The following is a 20,599-nucleotide window of genomic DNA, read 5'->3' as shown; positions in this document are numbered from 1 at the left end:
GAAAAATGTTTAGATATTTATTTTGAAACATGGGTTTTTTTTTATGACAACTTCAATTTTTTAAGATAGTCATAAGTTAAGAAATATTATTTAATCTGCGCGATCTAACCACTTGCTGCAAAATCAAATTAGGTAAATTTCCACTCGAGTTTTATTTAAATTAGTTTTTAAATTAATTTTATTTATTTTGGGGTTTGACGGTATAAAAGTGCTGTTTTATATCGATTATATAACAAAAAGAATGTTGAAAAAAAGAAATTAATTGTGGGAGAAAATTTTTTTATGCGTTTTTAATTAAAAAAAAATTTTTCGCTCTCTTTGCGCGATCAAAGTTTGTTAGGATACGTACTTTTAACACTTTGATGAGGTTCCTGAGACCCGTGTACTTCTTCAGCAATCTGTACAGATCGTTGGTCATCTGGGTGTTTTCAGCTTCAATCTGTGCTGTTGTCATATCTGAGCAGAGCACAACGCGGTTATTAATCCGTGTCATTCGATCTGCGATTCGACGTCAGGTTTTTTTTCAAAGGGAATTTTTTATATTTTAATAAACGAACCGATCTCGAACGCTGTGGTTAGATCAACGCGGTTCGCTCATTCTAGCATTAATTAACGCTCAGGGAAATATTGCCCCGGCTGGTAAAATAAAACCGAGCAAAAACGTTGGCCGTGCAAGTTTACATGCAGCCCGAAATCGAATTGAAGTAGTAGCGCAGCAATTTGGTCAGATAAATATTTGCCGACTTTTTTTTTTTCGGCTTTTATTCTTTGTACCTAACTTTTTATAAATACGTTGCTTTAACAATTCTTTTTTTTATCCTCCGCTGATCGTTCCACCATTAGCGCGACTATTTTTTTTGTATATTTTTCCTAATTATTTTTATTTTTCAACAATACGTTGTATATTTCAACATATAGCGCGCTTGAATTTTTTTTACGTCGAAATATAAAACAAAAATATCGTAGAAATTCTACCGTAGAATCAATAGAAAATGGAAGGAGCGCGAAGTAAAAATAACAAAATAAAATAATGTATGTATAGGTTTGGAAAAAAAATTTTCAATCAATTATGCGAGTTAATTAACGGTTTCAATTAAGCATTGCCCGAGCCATTTGTACCGAATGGTTTCAGGTAAAACTTACATTCCTCCATGAAATGAAAGGAAAAAAAGGGCCCTTTGATTAAGCAAGCGAAAGAAAGTGGAGTATTATAATTGCACTGAATATTTTTAATTACGACCGCGCTATCGACAAGTTTCGTTGTTAATAAGTTAACCCCCTCACTGGAGGTGTTTACGGATTTGCGCTCGACATACGTCGCGGTACACGTTGCAAAATGGAAAATAATCTCTCGAATAATTCTCACCGCGCCATAATGGAAAGTATCATAAATCTTCCGCGGAAAAAAAATTATGAACTGCGGCCGTTAAATATTTATGAGCGTGAAAAGTGGCGTAAACAAGGCGAAAAAGAAAGAGACTAATTAAAAAGCGTGGCCTCTAAAATCACAAAGTTTTCAATTACTCTCTCGAAATTTAAGAGACAAGTTTTACTAGTTTTTTTTACTATTTTATTAACGAAATATTTATATAAAAAGTCGGTGATTAGGAGGAAAAATTTTATTTTAATATTTCTAATATCGTTGTTTCAAATATAACAAAATTAGTGAGATATATTCCAGTCTATGAGTCTTGTTTTAACAATACAATGGAACCATTGATAATCGATCTGTCGAGTGATACAATAAAAAATCATATATTATGTAGGCTCGAGAGCTTTTCAAGAGTGGGCTATAATACAGAACCACATTTCTTTCGTGCGACTTTTGTAGCGTGAAAATTATCACGATTATTCAACGAAACAAAGGCGGACGATACGCATAATAATGTAATTTTTTTACAATTCTAAAAAAAAAATAATAAAAAAATTAGAGAATAAAAAATACAACTAAATTAGAGCTTAAATTAAATGAGAACCGAGCTAGAAGTCGAACGCGACTACCCGTCGAGGAATTAATGAGTCAAAAGGGACGGTTCGCGAATGAATTAATTGACTCCTCATTCACCGCGGCGGATCGATTAAAGGCGTTAAAATCGGACAACAATCAAAGTCGCGGCCGGGAAAACGCAGAGAGGGGGAGGGGGACAATCGGCGGCGGACAATGGGGAATTGTTTTCCTTCCGCGCCGCGGTGAAACCTGACCATTATCGTTACTCTCGACGACGATCGATTACCGGCACTCACTTTCGAGTCTCTCGATGCGCTCCCTCTTGGTCTCGGCCTCCTCAGCGAGGCGCGCCGAGGTCTTCACGCCCTCGCCGCTCTTGTGAGTCTTTTCCATGATGGAACAAGCACGCAGGACGAAGGCGGGCACGGTCTCCTGCTTCTCCTGCCTCGGTATATCTACCAGCGTCCAATATTGCGTCTCCAGCTTAATTACGTCCTGAAAGGGGCAAGACCGTCAGTAGTTCAGACCGCTCGCGACGGAAGGGCGAGAAAGGGCAAGAAGGGCGAAAAGGAAGGCGCGATCTCGGCCATTGTAGGGTGGGCCCCTTTTATCCGCGTGTCTTCGAGAACGCGTCGCCGACCCATTCATCAGGCGCGGCTTAGGGACGATCGATTTTATCCGCCTTTAGAAAAGCGCCGCGTCATTAATCTGTATTTATGTCTGAAATGATAGCTCGCGATCTTTAAAACCGTTCAGTTAAAGAAGAAAAGTAAAAATTTTACTAATTCGTAACTTCATTACCTTTACGAAAAATTAATTTAATCGTGTACTTCTGTGGAATTTTAATTTTCGTTTTGTTTTATTTATTATTTTATTTTATTTTATTTTTTTTAATGTTAATTTTAATTTAATCGCTAATCATTTCATGCAGTGCTTCGTGCTTAGATTTTTTTAATAATATTCTCAACGACAAATGTGACTTAGACAATTGTAAATGTAATCGAGGCAATTATATTTATCGTTAAAGTATCGTAAGATTATGGTCGGGCTCGGAATTGACTGTGCTTTTCTCGCAGCGTGATAAACTCGCGAAAGCTCGCGCCGGAAACGAACGTCGCCGGGCAAAGCGAGCTTACCTGTGGGATACGCAATCGCAAATCGTAGTGCATGCGCCCCGTGGGAGGCGAAAGACCGGGATGGAGAAACAGCGAGCTGAAAGACGGCGATAACGTGAGCGTGTCCGGCGATCGCGCTATCTTTCGCGCGCATCTTTGCCGCTCATCCCGCGGGTGCGCAATTTATTTTCCGGCGAGAACAAACGCCGTGGATGGTCCGTGTCAGTGATGTTTCGGGAAAAACTCGAGTTTTTCGGCCGTGACATATATTATTAATAAGTTTATATTACATTTTATCTACGAGCTGTTGATTGGCTTCTTTCGAGAAGCACCCACTAAATTATTTGTAGAAAACGATTGCGCGATAATAACATATAATACATAATGATAAATAAATAATCGACGATAAAGATACTCGCCGCGAAGCTATTTAGAACTCACTTGGCCCCGATTTCCTTTCGACTCGGTGAATTATAAATTTCTCAATAAGATAATTACGATTTACATTGCGGTCACAAGTTAATAATTAGTTCCTTAGCGATCCTTCTTGGCGGAGAACCGCGCGCACCCGAGTTTCAGCGCCGCCGTTGCGCCGTTCTTGCTGCTCACCTGTGCAAACCGGGCGACATAATTACAACGTAATTGCGTCGACTGGCGGTCCGGGAGCACAAAGCGTCCGCGGAACAAAAACGCACGCCGCCGCGTCTAATTACGAACCCCCTTCCCCCCCTCCTTCCCTTTGCCCGGTCCCGCGCGTCTTACCTTGATCATATTTTTGAGCATGTTGTAACGCTGGAACACGTTGCGTACTTGCTTGCTGTCGGTGTACTTGCACATCAGCTCGACCAGGGCCCTCTTGGCGGTGTCGTAGCTGCCGTCCAGGCGTATCCTGACAACCCTGAGCCGCTCGTTCGTCTCGATCACCTCTTCCTTCGTTTGGCCACCTGCACTCGTCGCAGAAAAACCGCGTTGCAAATTCGATGGCTGACGAGACGCATAATTTATATCCCGATCGCGGGGAAATTCTATCTCGTATCTCGTATCTCGTTTTCACGTTTACACGTTTTACTCTCGCGAACCGTGCCGGATCGATGTCCCTTATCGTGCGCTTCGATCGTGGCGTTTTGTCTTAACGGCGGGCTGCTGCGGAATTAATCGCGAGAGGGACGAAGAGGTTGCGCGCCCTCGCCGCCTCTAATTAATTTCCAATTAACTCGACGCCGCGATAGCGTCGAAAGTTTCAACGTAAATAAATCGCGCGCGACGCGATAAGGAACCCAGTCGACGCACTCTCGCCCCGGCGGTTTCGTCAAATTCGTAAAAGGACCTCGGCTTCCGAAGATAAACAGGAATCACGGCGTGTTCTAGGCAAGCTTAAGCTTTTCCAGAAACGAATTAAAAACTACTTATTCGATATCATCGTGGATTTAAATTTCATAGAATTTTTTTTCTAGTTAGGTATCGGTCGGAAATAATAATTCTTTTTAATTAAAACAATAATAACCGTTCCTGATTTTTGAACGAGACAAGCGTCGATCTCGAGCTCCTTGGGGAAACTCGTCGCGAAAATGACGGCCGCGGGCGTTTCGCGCGCGTGTTATTATCCCGCATTAGGGATTTATCTGATCCCGTTTCGCCGTGAGCGGGGAAACGTCGGAATTAATCATAGCTCCGCATTCGTCGATGGGAGAGCGTTAATCTAAGTCTGACAGAATTCTCGGTCGACGACGAAGTTTCCGTCCATTCAGCTAATACGGTCGACAGCCAACACACCGTTACTCCCCCGGACCGACCGAGTACAAGAGTTTCCGCTTCGGTTCCATTCATGGGACAACTAACAACGTTCGCCGCTGGCAGGCGGCCAGACACTTATTTCCGAGCGATAGCTACAAACGTTTCTATTGCCGATTCATCGCGTTTACTTTGGGTGGAGATGCTCGCCCCCTCGTCTCAAAGTTCTCCGAGACAAACGCTAAGAACATCGACGGTTTTGTTTCGTTAAATAAGACCGAGCTAAATTTACGTTAATACGAATTAACATTAAATTTTGAAAATGAATAAAATTAAGAAAAAAAAAAAAAAAAAAAAAAAAAAAAAAAAAAAAAAAAAGGGTGAATAATATATGAAGCTTCACACAGGAGTCTCTTATTAAAAATTTTTTTTTTTCCGGGAATTATTCTTTGAACGAAATCCTTTCGACAGCGGTTATCGAGAGAGATTATAAATTCGTGACGGCGATTTTATTAGCGAGTAGTGCAGGAGTATGCTTAAAGTAACCGGAAGCGCGAGCATCTCATCATTCCGCGGTTCTTTTTTTCAGCGCGCAGAATTATTGAGTCGCGGCGAATCCGCGAAGGTAGCGCGGCCGAAGTTTAATTAAACTCCCGCGCGGGATGAATGCAAGATAAAATATATCCGCTCGTACTTACTGGAAGTGCCCTCGTCCTTCACGTCCTGGACGATCCTTCGCACGCTCTGCGTGAACTTGCCGACGAGATTGGTACTGGCTGAAATCGTGAAATGCTCGAGTTGAGACAGATATTACGGCGAGACAGACGGAAACAAATGCGCGCCTCGCGATTTTAAATTAAACAGAATCGCTTGGCGCTCGATGAATAGCATTACAAAGTCAAATTGGCGGAAACGCGAGCGCTCTTTTTGATATCGCGTCGGATAAAGACGTGCGGGAATAATGGATGAGGTCCATTGAGAGGATGAGAAAAAGCATTCTCTCTCTAGACGGGGAAGAAAGCGGCGCGGGTGGTACAACCGTAACTCGGTTGTATCCAGCGAGTGAATGACTTGACGGGAAACACCGACTTCGCCTCGCGTCTCTGTCCGCGCGGAAAACCGGGCGAAAGCTCCTTAGTCGCAAAACACGGGATTGTTCTTAAAGCAGCCGTGGGGCTTTTTCGAGAGATCGATGCTTGTCGACCGCGACCCTCTAGGCTGACTGTAGATTAATCGCAAGCAGCCGGTCGCGACAGCCGATGAGAGTAGAGGTTTTTTTTTTTTTTGCATACAACTTTACTGATCGGCTGCTTAATCTTATTATCCCTATTTCCAGCTTTAATTACTTTTATAATAATTTATAATTATAATTATAATAATAATAATTTTATTAACTTCAGCAATTAAGCCAAGAAGGGGTATAATTATAGTAATATTCCTATAATAATCTCGTAATTCTTTGATAGTCTACGACTGCTGCGACACCACAGTAATTCTTAATTAATTTTCTCCGTCATTCGCGACGATGCCAGCGTCAGCCGTGACTCTTAATCGTTATCGCACGTGTTCTGTCGCGTTTACCCGGGCTGCATGCACTTATATCGAGAGACGTGAAATTTCTCATCTAGCATAATGAACAGCTTTATCACGCTTAAGCCTCTCGGTCGGCTTAATCCCTCGCGAGATGAGGGCCGGCCGGCGTCGTACATCCAACTCTGTAATGCCAAGATAAAGCCCCCTCCCCCCCGATCGTTTAAGTGCTCGGCCGTTCTATCGTTTGCACTTCTGTCGAATAATTTCCGAGAAACGATTCCGGCAGGTTGAAACGAAACTTTTGCGGCGCCCCAACATTTTGGAGAAATAAATCAGCCGGCTTCGGCGATGAGTACGCGAGCGCGCGAGTTGATCTCAATTTTGGAAATTTCCTAATTTCATCGGGAAAGTTTTGTCACCTTTTCCTCTCTCCCTTCGTCCCCCGACGTTATGCGTGGAAGTAAAGTTGGCTTATCCGGGATAATTCGCACGGCAAGTAACGCAAGAACGTGTTCGGCAAAGTTTCCCGCCGTCTTTCGCGACGTCTCTCTCGTCGGGGAAACGGTCCCGTCGATTTCTTTCTTACGGGGTATCGCTTTCCAGATTGTTAACGGGAGAACGTAAACATGATAATGCCGCGAGAGTTTCACGAGAAAGGAAAAAGAATTTTTCCGCGGCCCAAACGCACGGCACGCCCTGCAATCCTCTTTTACAGCTTTGTAAGTCCTACCGTTGCAAAGCCGAAAGTCAACTCTCCTTCGTGTACTTTGTTACGATCTCCGATGTGGAAACCCATTGCGGTAAAACGAAAAACGATTCGAAGACCGTCAGCCGCTAAAAAGTTCTCCCTCGAGCAACTTAAAGACGAGTTTTCTTTAACAAAAGTATTAGATTAATAGTTGATGTCGATGATAAAATAAAAATAAAAATTAATACTGCCGGATACATTCTCATAATTATTTATTTTGAGTAATAAAATCATTGCTGTATTTTTTTTACTCCAACTAAACAATTTTCAATACTCTCCAATCTCAAAATAAATTTTAATATTAATTTTTCAATTTGATATAATTCATTATTTATTTAGCGATATTAATTTTAGGAATTTATATAAAAACTTGATTGTATTTTAATTGGATTGTTTCTAAATTATTTTATTTGCTCGAAAATATAAAATGATAACGATCGTTCGGAAAAGGTACAATACGATTCCTCGTCGCCGCGCGGTATGGAAAACTGAGTTACGTAACATCTGTTGTGTCATTAGTATGAAGCTGTTCGTTCGGCGAGGCTGGCTGAGCGCCAGCTCGTATAAGACACCTCATACATCTGTATTATCTCGCACTTCATAATGGAGAGCGTTCGGCCCGCGAGAACGGCGGATAAACTCGCTTAAGCGATACTTCGACAGGCTTTCTACGGCGAAGCGATTATTCTTGTTACAAAATAGGAGTAAACTTTTCTGTATTTGCTCCACTTAACCGCTCGCCGTGTAACCGTTTCGTTACAATGACGTTATTTTTGATACAGATATCGCACGCATCTACAGAAATAATTCATCTTGTCGAGACGACGGTCGTACATAGAGAATCTTTTTCTTTTAATTATTAAAAAGAAAAAAAATTAATATATTTATATTCAGCTTGAAAGAAAATTATGTTTGAATTGCGAGAGCAATTAAATATAATTAAACAATTAAAAGTAAGTCAACTTTAAACGGTGTGACGCCTGAATTAGCTGTTGATTGATTTTATTTTTGCCGTTTATTGTTGCCGCTTAAAAAATTAAATTTTAATATTTAATTAATATGAAGAGGCAAAGACGGTTTTCGCGATTTTCTCGCGCCTCCTCCGCACTCCCCGCACCTCCCCCTCGCGCTTCCCCCGCGCCTCCCCCGCGACCACCAGTGATCGTAGTCGGGTTAAGCGGCAAAAAGTTACAACACGCCGAAAAGAGATGGGTGACCCTAGCGCCGACCAATCACAGCGCTCCATCGATCGCCTGATCGATCGATAATGGTCTACGTGTCCCGTGCGCAGTTGAGGAGATACGGCGGCCACGTGTAGATCATTGGTTTTCGAAACGGATATATCGAGGCATCTCTTATCGCGTCCCGTCTCATTCGTCGCTTCGTGCAAGTTTTTGGAGGGTCGTGGACTATCCCGCGAACATCTTAGTACGCGGAAGGGTGACTCGACACGTGCCATCCATCCTACAACGGCGGAGCTACCCCAAGGAGCACGTGCAAAGGTGATGGTGGGTGCTCGCTAGCGGCAATCAGCCGACTCGTTTCTCATATTATACGTATTATACGTATTATACGTAGTATACGTATTATATTATATTATACGTATTGCGTAGATAATGGTTGGTTCATGGCAGTAGGCGCGGGGAGCGCGGGGAGCAGGGGGAACGGTGCAGGCTAGCTGTGATAGCGCTGGAATTTGCGCCCGGTCACCCGCAGCCAAAACACGCGCGCGGTACGATAAACAAGACGCGCTCAACAAGACCTTGAATGGAACAAAGTATTAACAGTGATTTTTATGTTTCAGATAATATTCTACCTATTGAAGGAGGACCAGCCCGACATCCCGCGGACATCCTGAGAGGAGGAGGAGGCCCAGGAAGGGTATCCTGCCCCGGCGGAGCAACCCATGGGTACATATCAATTTTTTCTTTGGATTTTTAATAACGTTTTTTAATTTTTTTATTTAATTTGATTTTATATCTACTAAATAATTTTTTTATTTTTCTGTTTCAGGTCAAGAGAAACTCCGCTGCGTCGCATCGCTCAGTGCCGCACGCCGATTTGAAACTATACGAACAGCAGCCGGTTCGTCGGTCGTTCGGGGCTGCCGATAGTTACCGGGCGTTTTTTTTTACGATTCTTTTTAATGCGGGAGTGTCGACAAATTTGTTAAATAATTTTCGGGATTTTAACTTCACCCGCGCGCGTTCGCGAGTTACCTGTGCGCGGAAGGATGGCTCGTCACGTCCCACCTGAGAGGATGAGCAGGCCCACCAGGAGGCATCATGCATCGGCGGAGCAACTCTTAGGTGAGCATAAATTTATTTTATTAAATTTTTATTAAATATCACTTTTATTTTTTTTTTTATTAATTTGATTTACCAATTATCATGTCTACATTAATGTTTTATTTTATGTTACAGCCACCGCCCGAATTCTACAACTCCGCTGACGCTCATGCAGATCGGTGAGTTGCATGGTTTTTTTCGTAGTTTTTGATTGACATCTCTTAAACCAGCAATTCGCCGTCGATCATAATATACACCATTGTAATTATTAAATAAAAATTAAAATAAATTAATGCTCCCAAATATAATAACGCGCAAAAATCGGGACGTTTTAAAAATTAGCGTACACAAAGCGTGCGCATGGTTTCTTCTAATTATATGAAATAACGTAATAAAAAAAATATATAAAATAATGTAACAAAGTTCGCGCAAGTCATACGTAACAAGTTCGATAACCACTTCTAATTATTACATATTATATTACTCAACTATAAATATCTTAACGGCGTATTAATTTCGCGCAGAGCGTGCAAAATGTTAAATTTAACCTAACACGAAATTTTTTTCACCGCGTATCCATCAATAGCTTTCTGCTCTTCATAAAATATTCACGCCGCACAATTTTAAACTGTCGACGCGGAGAAACCCAATTTGCTCTCGTGGTCAATTACGCGAATGGAGGCCGTCTCATTTTCGTTTGCGTTTTATGCTCGGCGGTTTTTGCTCGGGCGAGCACGATACATTCGCGCCGACAAAAGGGCGTTATCTGGCCTCGTTAAGATAATATGATTTGCCGAGGAGAAGCTGGCTGCCTGCCAATCTGTAAAACGCACCGTCTTGCCCTCACAGTCCCCCGAATTACTCGGTTATTGCATTTCACCGACTCGCGGAAATTTAGTGGATTCAGATGGAGTAACGGAAGCTTTTCAGACCAAATCTTGAGGTTCAAAAGTATCCGGCTGTATCTTTTCCTTTCTCATCGAGAGAATGTAATTACCCCGCAGGAATAATCCGCAATTTTGTTCGCGAGTTTCTTAACCCGTACAGATTCAAGGGAGACAGGTTTAATCGCGAGCTTTGGCAAATTGCATCTCGATACGCGCCGGCTCCGGAGCCCGTAGTAGTAAAGCCACGTTTATGGTCCGCCGTATGCGCGCTACGTAAATACGAACCACTCTCGGATATGCAAAATGTAAATTTCCCTGGAGCTCGTCGGTAAATCTCGCGCTGCATGCGATACTAAAATTCGCGTACTTGGTTATGGAAAAAGAAAAGCTCGATTGTCGCAAATCGCGATCCGCGACACGCGAAGATTATAATCGCGGAATAGAAGCATAATCGCGCGGGAGAAACTCTCTATGGTGTCTCCACGTCGTACTTCGGGTTTCAGAAAATTTTCCAAACCCGCTGGTCGTAATATTTTCTTCAGGACTCGCGTCGGGTTGTCTGCGAGAAATTCCAAACGCGAGGCATCGAATCCGGCATTTTATTTCGTTAAGTCAGACGAGGTCGTCGTCTCCAGTTCGCACCCTTTTCTAGTACTTTTCGAAATTTCCCTCGGTTTCATTAGGATTCAGAGCACTTTTTGTACGTGGCTGTCGCGAACCGTCGGCTCCTTCGATCGCGGAGGGATACCTTCCCTCGCAGCAAGTGGCCGGCGGAAGGCGTCTTTGGCGATCGGGCCGGTTGCCAAAATGCAACAAGCGTTTTGTCGTGCGAAGGGGATTCGGCACGCGCCGACTAAGTGAACTGTCGCCTCCGACCGCTCGAAAGTCGAACGTGATCGTCGTTGAACGCGTTCTCACTATCCTCTTTCTGTTTCGCGATAACCGATAATCCTGCGATTCGGTAAACGTATTGAGAGATTTGTCCAGTCTTCGATCCGGATTCTTGACTATTTATTTTATTTTAAAACTTGATTTTCTCCCAAATCTATCTGTTTGATTAAAAACTCCACTGACCGACAGTCGCGTTAAATAATAAAAGTGATAGGCATTTTTAATAGAAATAATTGAATCGCACGTGTGATTAGATTTGACTCGCGAGTTTGAAGCGACGACAATTTGGCGGAACGGAAATGTAGAAAAATCGTCGCGATAGGAACTGGAAATTAACTCCGCTTTATACAGCTGCTGTAACGCGTGGTTTATTTTATTTTAACAATCGGCAATAAAATGTATCTGCGACACCGCTTTATGTACGCCGTGAAAGAGCATCGACTCGTTTTCGGCCGCTCGTAAAACACAATGCGATGAATTTTTGCGGACGCGGTGATCTGCCGTGAGACAAAAGGCTCTGAAACGGCTTGTCTGGCCGCGATGAACGTCATTTCCTAAGGTAGTCTCGAGTCCTAACAGTCGTAACCCCTGATAACCCCGAGGGCTGGTGGGGAGAACCGAGATCGTTAAGAATACTCGTAAGGAGAGGCTCGGCGCACCTCCGGGATTCTTGCTCCTAAGTTTCTGCCGAGTTTCCGACCGCAGACGCGTCGTCATTTTCATTGTTATTGCCCCTGAAATTGTCCAGCCATCGCGAAGAGTCATGGTTATTGGTTGAATTTTTTGCCACAGCTATGCGATCCGACATTAGTTACTAGCAACGCGAAATAATCGAGAATTTATTTTGAAAGGAACGCAACTGGCTTTTTTTTTGTACTTTGGAACTTGATGTATCATTTTATTAAAAAATAAAATAAAACAAAATAGAAAATTTTTATTTAATTTTTTTTTTTTAATAATTTAATATGTTTGGAATATTTTTAAATGAGTAAATAAAAATTTTATTTGAGTTCGAACGTTTGAAAATTGTTCCGCGTTAACGTAATCCAGCCTCCCGGTCGAGGGTTAAAGGTAACGTCGTGGAAATTTAAATTCGACGCGGCGTCACTTTGCGGAGTACATTTCCCTGCGGGTGCAGAATGCGTTCTCATCATGTCCGTGCGCTATTGAAGATCGGTAAACCGGATTTTTCGCCAATGAAAGCGGCGCCGCTGCTCGAACGACTAGAATACGGATGGATGCACCGGCGGATCTCGCCACACAGATCAAACGTATTGGCCACACCTCTGCGGCTTTCCTGACGCGCGCGACTGTGGTCGTATATGCAGGCCGGATTATACTCCGCGCTTTTTCGCCGATAACAAACAAACACAATTGCTAATGGAAAGCATCGCGCGATTGGATAGCCTTACGACTGCATCGTGGAATAAAAAGGATTTCATTCGGTATCATCGTCTAAATTGGAGTTATGGCGTTATCGCTAACTTGCGCGAACGGGAAGCTCGGCTCGTTTCCAGATTAAGTGGCGCGCGTTCGTTTAACTCGAGAGTTCTCAAAAATTCGACAAAATGCATATTAACGCGATGGCTATAATCAAATAAAATTACAAAAAAATAAAGAGACTGTATAATAAAATAAAATAATGCAACAAAATTTTTTTTATAATTTTCTTTAATACTTTTAAATATTTTTTCATCGTGAAATTAATGTATCTGGATATTTCCAACGACGCGTTAGAGAAAATCAATCTCGTTTCCCGAAATATCGCGAAAGACATCCCGCGAGAGGTACCTCGTTCGCAAATATCGCGAAACTCACAAAGAGCGACCGGAAAAGCGCTATCCGCCCGATGAAAATCTTTCAGCGTCTTCAGGTGGGAAATTTCTTGTTCGCGAAAGGTGCGCTGCCGCGGTTGCCGTCCGGCGTCTCACTATTTTTCGTTAGGGAGTGGAAAATCCGTACGATATATCGGCCTGCGCACACAGCTCTGGTCCGAGTAAAGCCGGATTCGCGTTGCGTTGACGTAAATTTTCGTTTACGCTAAGAGCTCGGCTGGAAAATTCAATTTCATTCCGACGCCGTCGTCGCCGCCGATAATTGGAAGCCACGTTAGGATACGTCAATCGCGAGCGCGTTCGTCATTCACTTCCGGTTATTCGGCGAACGTTCGAAAGATGGCAATTTAGACCGGAATGTTAATTAATTAATTAAACCCAGCGATTGTATTCACTATTTCTCTTCTCGCCCATTTTTTACTTCACATAAATATATAAAAGTATAAATAACTCTGGCTTTAAGTCTAATATTTTCTATCCGCGAACAAGTCCCGTAAAAGAAAATGAACGAAAGAGAGAAAAAGACATTTTAAATCGGGTAGTTCGACAAGAATATCTCGTCGAGATTCGCTTCGTTGAAACGGAACTCCGCGAGGCTGTGCGTTTCATCTCACCCCGACGGATGAAATTGCGATGCAGAATGATCGCCCGGGGGGAGGGAGAGGGGGTTGTTTGAGGGGGCACGGCGGATCCGATAGCAACCGGTCGGTCGTTAAGAAAGTTCCGCGGCAGTCACGGATTTATCGGACAGATTCCCACGTGTCGGAAAGTAGATAAACGAGAGAGAAATCCGGTGCACCGCTTCTCCCGATACCCCGTCGGTGGCCCGAAGCCACGTCTCGGACACTCGGGGGAATTATTTGGGGTCTTTGGTACCTCGGCGCTACAACGCCCGGCGGCTCCGGAAATTTCTGACAGTATAACTTCGAAATTCGAATTTCGAAGCCATGAATATGAATCGCGATTTCTCGTTGTGCGTATCCCGACGATGTAATTAATGCGAGACGTCGGTTACGCGAGAATTTACATAAAAAAGAGAGGAAACAGCAGCATTGGTACTAACGTAGATCCTTAAGTAATTAAAATTAAATTTTTACGAGCTAGTTACACCGAGTAAGGCAACCGCTCGCGAGTCAAAGAAACGGGACAGACTGCAATGCGTTTTCTGGAACTTTGACATTTTTGTATTTTTGTTCTCGGCCAGAAGTTCGAATTTTTTTTAGAAAAATAATTTTAAAGTCACGCTGCGTTCTATTTGGTACGACAGTGCTGATTAACATAGCTCGTTGGAAAATATATTAATTGAAATGTGAAAAAATTGACGTACAATTCTGAAATTAAATCGTTATCTTTGATAAACAGATCAACGCACGTTACAGCGAATGTCCGATCGCAGTTACAGACGCTCGCACGCGAATACGCGGAGCATTCTATTTCAAACCATTAGATCGCCAATTAACCATCGTCCGTGCGCATAAAACAATTGAATTTATTCCCAAAAGGCGTAACGCTAAGTGAAGCTCTGCTCGTGCTCGCGTACGATAAACCGGCTAGGAATTCCGCACACGCGGTTATCGCGCGAATAACAATCTGATTCCCCAACTCCACCTATCAAATCGCGTGCATTCTCGATATAGAAGCAATTCTGATATCATCCTTTCGTGAAATTTAGCTTGATAAATCCAAATAACGCGTGATCCTTTTATATCTAAGCGAGTGAATTCGTCGCGACAATATCACCGTCGTCACTGAATACATAATGATTGAAAACGAGATTAAATAGTTTAGTTTAAAAGTAGATATTTTTTTTTAAATATATTTTATATATATAATATTTAAAATTTTAATTAAAAATCGATCTTTAATCAGTTAAACTCACTCGTCTGTTTTCCGAGACGTTGATTGCTACCGTTAATAAATCGAGAAGTGATCGCGTGATCTAGATACGCGCAATCAGATGACCGCATCGATGACTGTCGCGAACGAATGGGTAATTGTGCACGTTGCAAAATTGTCCCGAGTTGAGAAAAATGTCTTGCAATGTTTGCGCAGTTACGTATGAAGAATGAAACATATAACATTACGTCGGGCCTCACCCATTGTCACATGAGGTGCATATTACACACGCGAGAACTGCAATGGCTAATCCTCGCCATTGTTATTAATAGTGATTACCCTGTTGATTTGTCCGGCGTAACTTTATTGCACGTGCATGATTCCGTCATTGTTGAGTCATCGTAAATTTAATTCCCAGCGTATGGTTTACGATTAAAATTATGATCCATTAACAGATCGGATCTTCGTACTTGCTACGGCTCTTTAAAAAAAATATACTTTGTTTTCAAAGAATTAAATATTTGACTCGCACATTTATTACAAGTAATTTTATATTAATTTTTTTATCTCGTGGATTAATTAGAAAATAAACCCAAAATTTTTTTATTTTCATAAAATAACGTTTATTGTTAGAACTTTTTTTTTTTTTTAATTTAAGATTTGTCCGCGGTATCTCGTTAATTTCTCTCGCCCTTTCCTGCAGAGAAATTCAATGATAAAGTGTAATTCTACCTCAGATTTATTTCATGAAACCCGAATACTTAAACAACTGTCGCAAAAAGTCATTACCTACATTCACCGGTTATCGCAACGGCGACACGTCGATAGGCGCGCAAAGTCGGTGATAATGAGGCGTGAAAACGACTCGCGCGATATCGTGGGACGGTGTGTATCAGATGTCCCTTTAATGATGGTCCCAACGAGGGTCAGAAGAATCGACGCCGTCCAATATTCGTGATTTACGGCTCCCGCGAGCTCGGCCGCGAGTCCGCGCGAGACGCGGGGTTCGAGGGGGATGAGGGTGAAAGGAAAGCGAGGAGGGCGAGATAAAAGAGCGAAACTAGCGCGCACAAAAAAAAAGAAAAAAAAGAAAAAAATAGAGGCGGTGGACCAGTGGTCTCTCGAGATAACGGGTCGCTCAAACATTTGCATCGCCGCCGCCGACGATGAATCACGCGCCGCGAAACGCAGTTCATCTCGCGCGTTTTATTCCGGCGGAAGGGATTACAGCACTCGAAACAGATAGAAACGACTTTTTTTTTCTCTTTATTATCCTGTCTATTAAGGACACAGAGAGGCGTTCTTATTACACCCGGCGAGTCCTGTCGCGCAATTAAGATGGGCTTTATTGTAATTAGAATCGGCGCGGATCTTTGAATCGCGACGCGCCTTGGTCTTTCGGAAGAGACGCAAAGTAGGGAGAGGATGGGCAAGAATAAAAGAGCTGAGGGGGTAACTCGATTACGCGATCTTAATTCGCGTGGCAAAACTTCCTTTGTGCGATCTGATTTTCATAATAACATTCCATGGACGCTTCACTTTATTTTTCGCACTTTAGAATTTTATATAGTACCTTGCTCCTTTGATTTTTTTTTTTTTTTACGCAACATGTTTTGTACCGCGTTTTACCGGACATTTGATTTTATTTTTAAACGTCATTAAAGACTGTCTTGGAGAACAATCGATCGATTATTTAGATTTCCTCGGTATGACTTCGCGCTTCATTACATAATTGCGCGAGCAACACACGAGGCTCTTTCACGGCTTCCATGTATATTTTAATTGTATCGAATCATCGATGAGAAACACGTTTTATTGCCACTCTCTTATTTATTATAGCAGTTTTTTTTTTCTTCTTATTCTAAGAAGCTAATTAGAGGGACATTATAAAGTAAAAAACTCGACGTAGATTTAATTCCACTTCGCGCTCACATTTCTTACTTTTACGACTAAACTACGCGATCTGCGCGGAATTTTATCTTTTACAACCGCTCTTAGCGTCCAGTGTAATTACTCGTGTAATCTAAAAAATATTTTCGGATGCGTAAACTTTGCGACAATTTGGAAATCGCATTTTTTGCTTACAGCTGAGAGAGGGAAAAAGCAGCGAGATTTTTCCTCTCACGTTTACCGTCATTTCGCGCCGCTTTATGAGAACACACGCGTCTCCGGCAACTGTAAAAATTTATGGTAATTTGTCGCGCGCGGGGATGGGAGCACGGAGGAAATAACTTCTTCGCTAAACCGGACATGGTAATTACGATGTTGAAACGCATATAGTTTCAGCGAGATCGGCGGTTTAATTAAAAATCGCTTTAACGTAGCGAAACGCGTCGGGCGCGTCGGCAAGACTAAAATATTGCGGCACGACCGGGGGACTGTTATAAGTGCCGCTTAAAGTGGGCATTGCACCACAAAGCGACGCGACAATAAAGCATTTCGCTTCCAGGAGGAGGCGACAGTCGTCGCCGTGAACGACGGCCTTCTTCCGAATAAAAGGAAATATCTTTAAAATTAAAAATTAAAATAAAAATAAATTAATACAATCTTCTAATTTAAATTGTAAAATAATTTTAAAATTAAAAATACACTTTAATTAAAAATTGCATGCGAGAAAGTCAAAATCAGATCCCTGTGACGTTACGTGGACCGAAATTGAACGAATATGCATTATTTTTGGTTATAATTTGGTTAAACTGATTGAAAACTGATATGATTTTGACTTTCTGTTGTTGGGGTATTAGTAATGTAGATTCGTATAAACGTAGATAGTGTAGATTTGTAGATAATGTAGATTAGTAATGTATTGTAGAAAAAAAATATTTCTTCTGAACGCTTCGCTTCTGCTCGCCGATCGCAGAAAAATGATTCTGCATACCGAGAAGCGTGACATCATGGAAAAAACCTATCGAAAATAGGCGTGATTTACGCCTGATGATTTGCATAATACAGCAGTCGGATTGTCGGGTGGGTCTATTATATTGCCGTCGCGATAATTTTCATAAAAATTTAAGTGGCGGCCGCGTTGACAAAGAGAGACTTCGACGCGAATCGTGAACCGCTGTGGCGTTTGAAAAGTCTCACTTGTTCACGAAGTAATTAGGGAAATGTGTGAGGGACGTATTAAAATGTACGCTCTTAAATTAAGGTAATTCTATAAATTCAATCACCGGGTAATTATTGATTTAGTTCCAACGAACATTTGTAGACAAATTATGGCGGCGTAATTACAAATGTTAAATTAATTGTGATAAATAATGGTGGCAGCGTTATCAATAATTAATTCCACATGCGCATAATTAACGTCGCAAAATAATCGTGACATCGGCTCATTTTTTACACGTAAATCCGCAATTAAATTGCGGAGCGCGGTGCAACATTTATATTATCACCTCGTTATTAAATGGAATTCGTAGTGTCGAAGTAAAAATAAATTCCATCGCGATTATCTTTACCGCGTCTTTTATTTCCAGTTGTTAACAGCGCATAATTAAGAAGCGCGGCATAATTAAGCGAGGTCCATTATTAGGTTTATCGCGTTTAAAGTTTTGAGCCCCCGTTTTCTGAAGCCAAGTTCATCGCGCCTTTGAGGCCGGAAATCTTCGCGGTATACATCCACTTTAGCCGGCACGCAGACGGATGCGCGTTCGTGGTCGAGGCTGGGGTGGGGAAAAAAAAAAGCATGGGGTTTAATTAAATTCCGCGGATTGCTTTCGTGCCGCGGCGTTTCGGGTCGCTGCATTTTGTGACTGCAACGAGAATCCCCGCAAGTACAAGCCCCTGCTTTAGAATCATGAGCCGCGTTGTTAATGGCAAAGACAAATCAATTCGGCTTGCAAATTTGCCGAGAGCATGAAAGTTTTATTTCTACATTTAAACTAACGTAGTTCCGGTTAACATTAATATATTTAGTTTTTTTTTTCCCTAAATATACTATTTTTTTTTAATTGATTTTTATTCTTTGAATGTTTCACTATCGAGTTTTCGTTTACATATTCCTTAAATAATTTTTTGTTTAAAAAATTTTTATTACGTACTATTTAATATGATAAATTTTTTTACGAAATTTATAGATAATATTGCGTTGTTCGGTATATTTTTGAAACGCCTGTATCACGATTTGTATAACTTTAACCCGCGGTACAATTAAACGGTGCAGTCGACATGCAATCCGATATACTTTGCGATCGTAAATAGTTACCGAATCGTCGGTGAACGTAGTTTTTCATTAAAACTTTATCAGGATAAACAATTTGTGCTTGGTATGCAGAGCGCAATCACGTTGATCGAATTTGTCTCGATCGTTCCGAGCTCTTTCGCCACGCGTATTTGTACAACGTACCCTTGAACTTAATCTCGGCTACTGCAAACCGAGGTCGAGATTACGCGATATAAATTCACAATAATCAAGGCTGTCAGGTTTAAACTTGACTCGGTTTTTAACGCCGATAGATCGAGCCATGTGCGAAACGTCTCGTAGGTATAGGTTAATAAACAGTTAACTTTAAAGCAGAGATTATTTTATTAGATATTTTGCCATTTTTTAATTAATAAAATCGTTTATTTTATATAAATAAAATTTGTAATTAAAAATTTTACTAAAAATGCAGAGAAATACAGGTTTAATACCTTATCAATTTTTACATTTGATAAAGGACTTGTAAAGAGAACCAAGAATTCACGCATAAAGGGATTGCCGATATTGCCGGACGCAATGCATATCGTTAAGTGCGAATTTGATCTTAATCCTTTAAACCGTCGCTAATCCTTCATCCTTGCATTCATGATACCCGTAGGATCCGCGCTTGACGGTAAATATCATAAATAAACGATCTAGATAGAAAATACATATATACCTAAAAAAATTGAACGCCAATGGCGCTGCATTAAAAAATTCTAACAAAATTAAATGCGTGCGTGATCGATCTTTTATTTCAGACGCAACTATTTTGTGTCTTGCGTAACGCGGAACTTTTATTAATTTCATACGTTGCATTATCGGTTGAGCTCGTTCGGCAAATCGAAAATGTGCCACGCGAGAAAGATGAATCGACTGTTCAGATTGGCACAAAAAAAAAAAAAAAAAAAGAGAGAGAAAAAAAAACCAGCCACAAGATTGATTTACGATCGGTGTTTGTCACATTAATATACAAGCGGGAGAGTCGACGGGAAATTTGGCGTGGTCGCAATTCGTGTTCCTGATTGAAAATAAAAAGGTGAACGTATACACGTCCGCCGCAGCTCTCGCGCGCGTATCGACAGGCTAGATGCGGTGACGACCGCAACAATACCGGGCCCGTTATTTCCCTCCGCCGGCGAAGATTAATTCGGCCGATCTGCGCACGATTCGCCGAACCAATTCGCAGCCCGGCGCGAGATAACGAGATTATCTAGACCGGCTGGAAGAAGAGATCCGCGCCGTATTTCCCCATGACCGACGAATTCGCGGGAGAGACCCTGACTCATAACGCGAGCCGTGAACTTTAATCACTCGTCACACAGATCTTTAAATTGAAGCAAGTTTTTAGGGTAAATAATTAGGAAAAAAATAAAAAAAAACAATTTTTCTTTTATTAACAAAATTTTTCATTTAACACCAGATAGAATGAAAATTAATTTCGACTCGCGGGGGCTTACAAAGTCGGCCTAGAGTAGCCAATTAAAATCATAATAGATCATTCGACGACGTGTTACGTAATTAGAACGTAACAGTTTCTCGAAACACGCAATATCGCGAAGTATCTCGTTTGCAACGTGGTAACAAACAATCGACTTGTTTGTTAACGT

The 20,599-nt window shown here is 41.7% G+C and overlaps 1 protein-coding gene across 2 annotated transcripts in view; it reads right to left on the bottom strand.

Annotated features, from left to right (window-relative positions):
* Nucleotides 1-20,599, bottom strand: part of LOC139104080 (uncharacterized) — a 77,488-nt gene that overhangs the window by 10,127 nt on the left and 46,762 nt on the right. For both annotated transcript variants that reach the window (XR_011545981.1, XM_070659302.1), the window contains exons 3-6: nt 5,493-5,570; nt 3,826-4,007; nt 2,245-2,443; nt 350-456 (exon numbers count right to left, since the gene is read on the bottom strand). Coding sequence is in view for 1 of the 2 variants with exons in the window: in XM_070659302.1 (XP_070515403.1) it covers nt 350-456; nt 2,245-2,443; nt 3,826-4,007; nt 5,493-5,570 (566 nt within the window). In the remaining variant the exon portion in view is untranslated. The remainder of the gene's footprint in view (nt 1-349; nt 457-2,244; nt 2,444-3,825; nt 4,008-5,492; nt 5,571-20,599) is intronic.

The sequence above is a fragment of the Cardiocondyla obscurior genome, linkage group LG07 (genome assembly GCF_019399895.1).
Source record: "Cardiocondyla obscurior isolate alpha-2009 linkage group LG07, Cobs3.1, whole genome shotgun sequence".
Taxonomy (NCBI): Eukaryota; Metazoa; Arthropoda; class Insecta; order Hymenoptera; family Formicidae; genus Cardiocondyla; species Cardiocondyla obscurior.
This window is presented reverse-complemented; position numbering and strand designations above follow the sequence as displayed.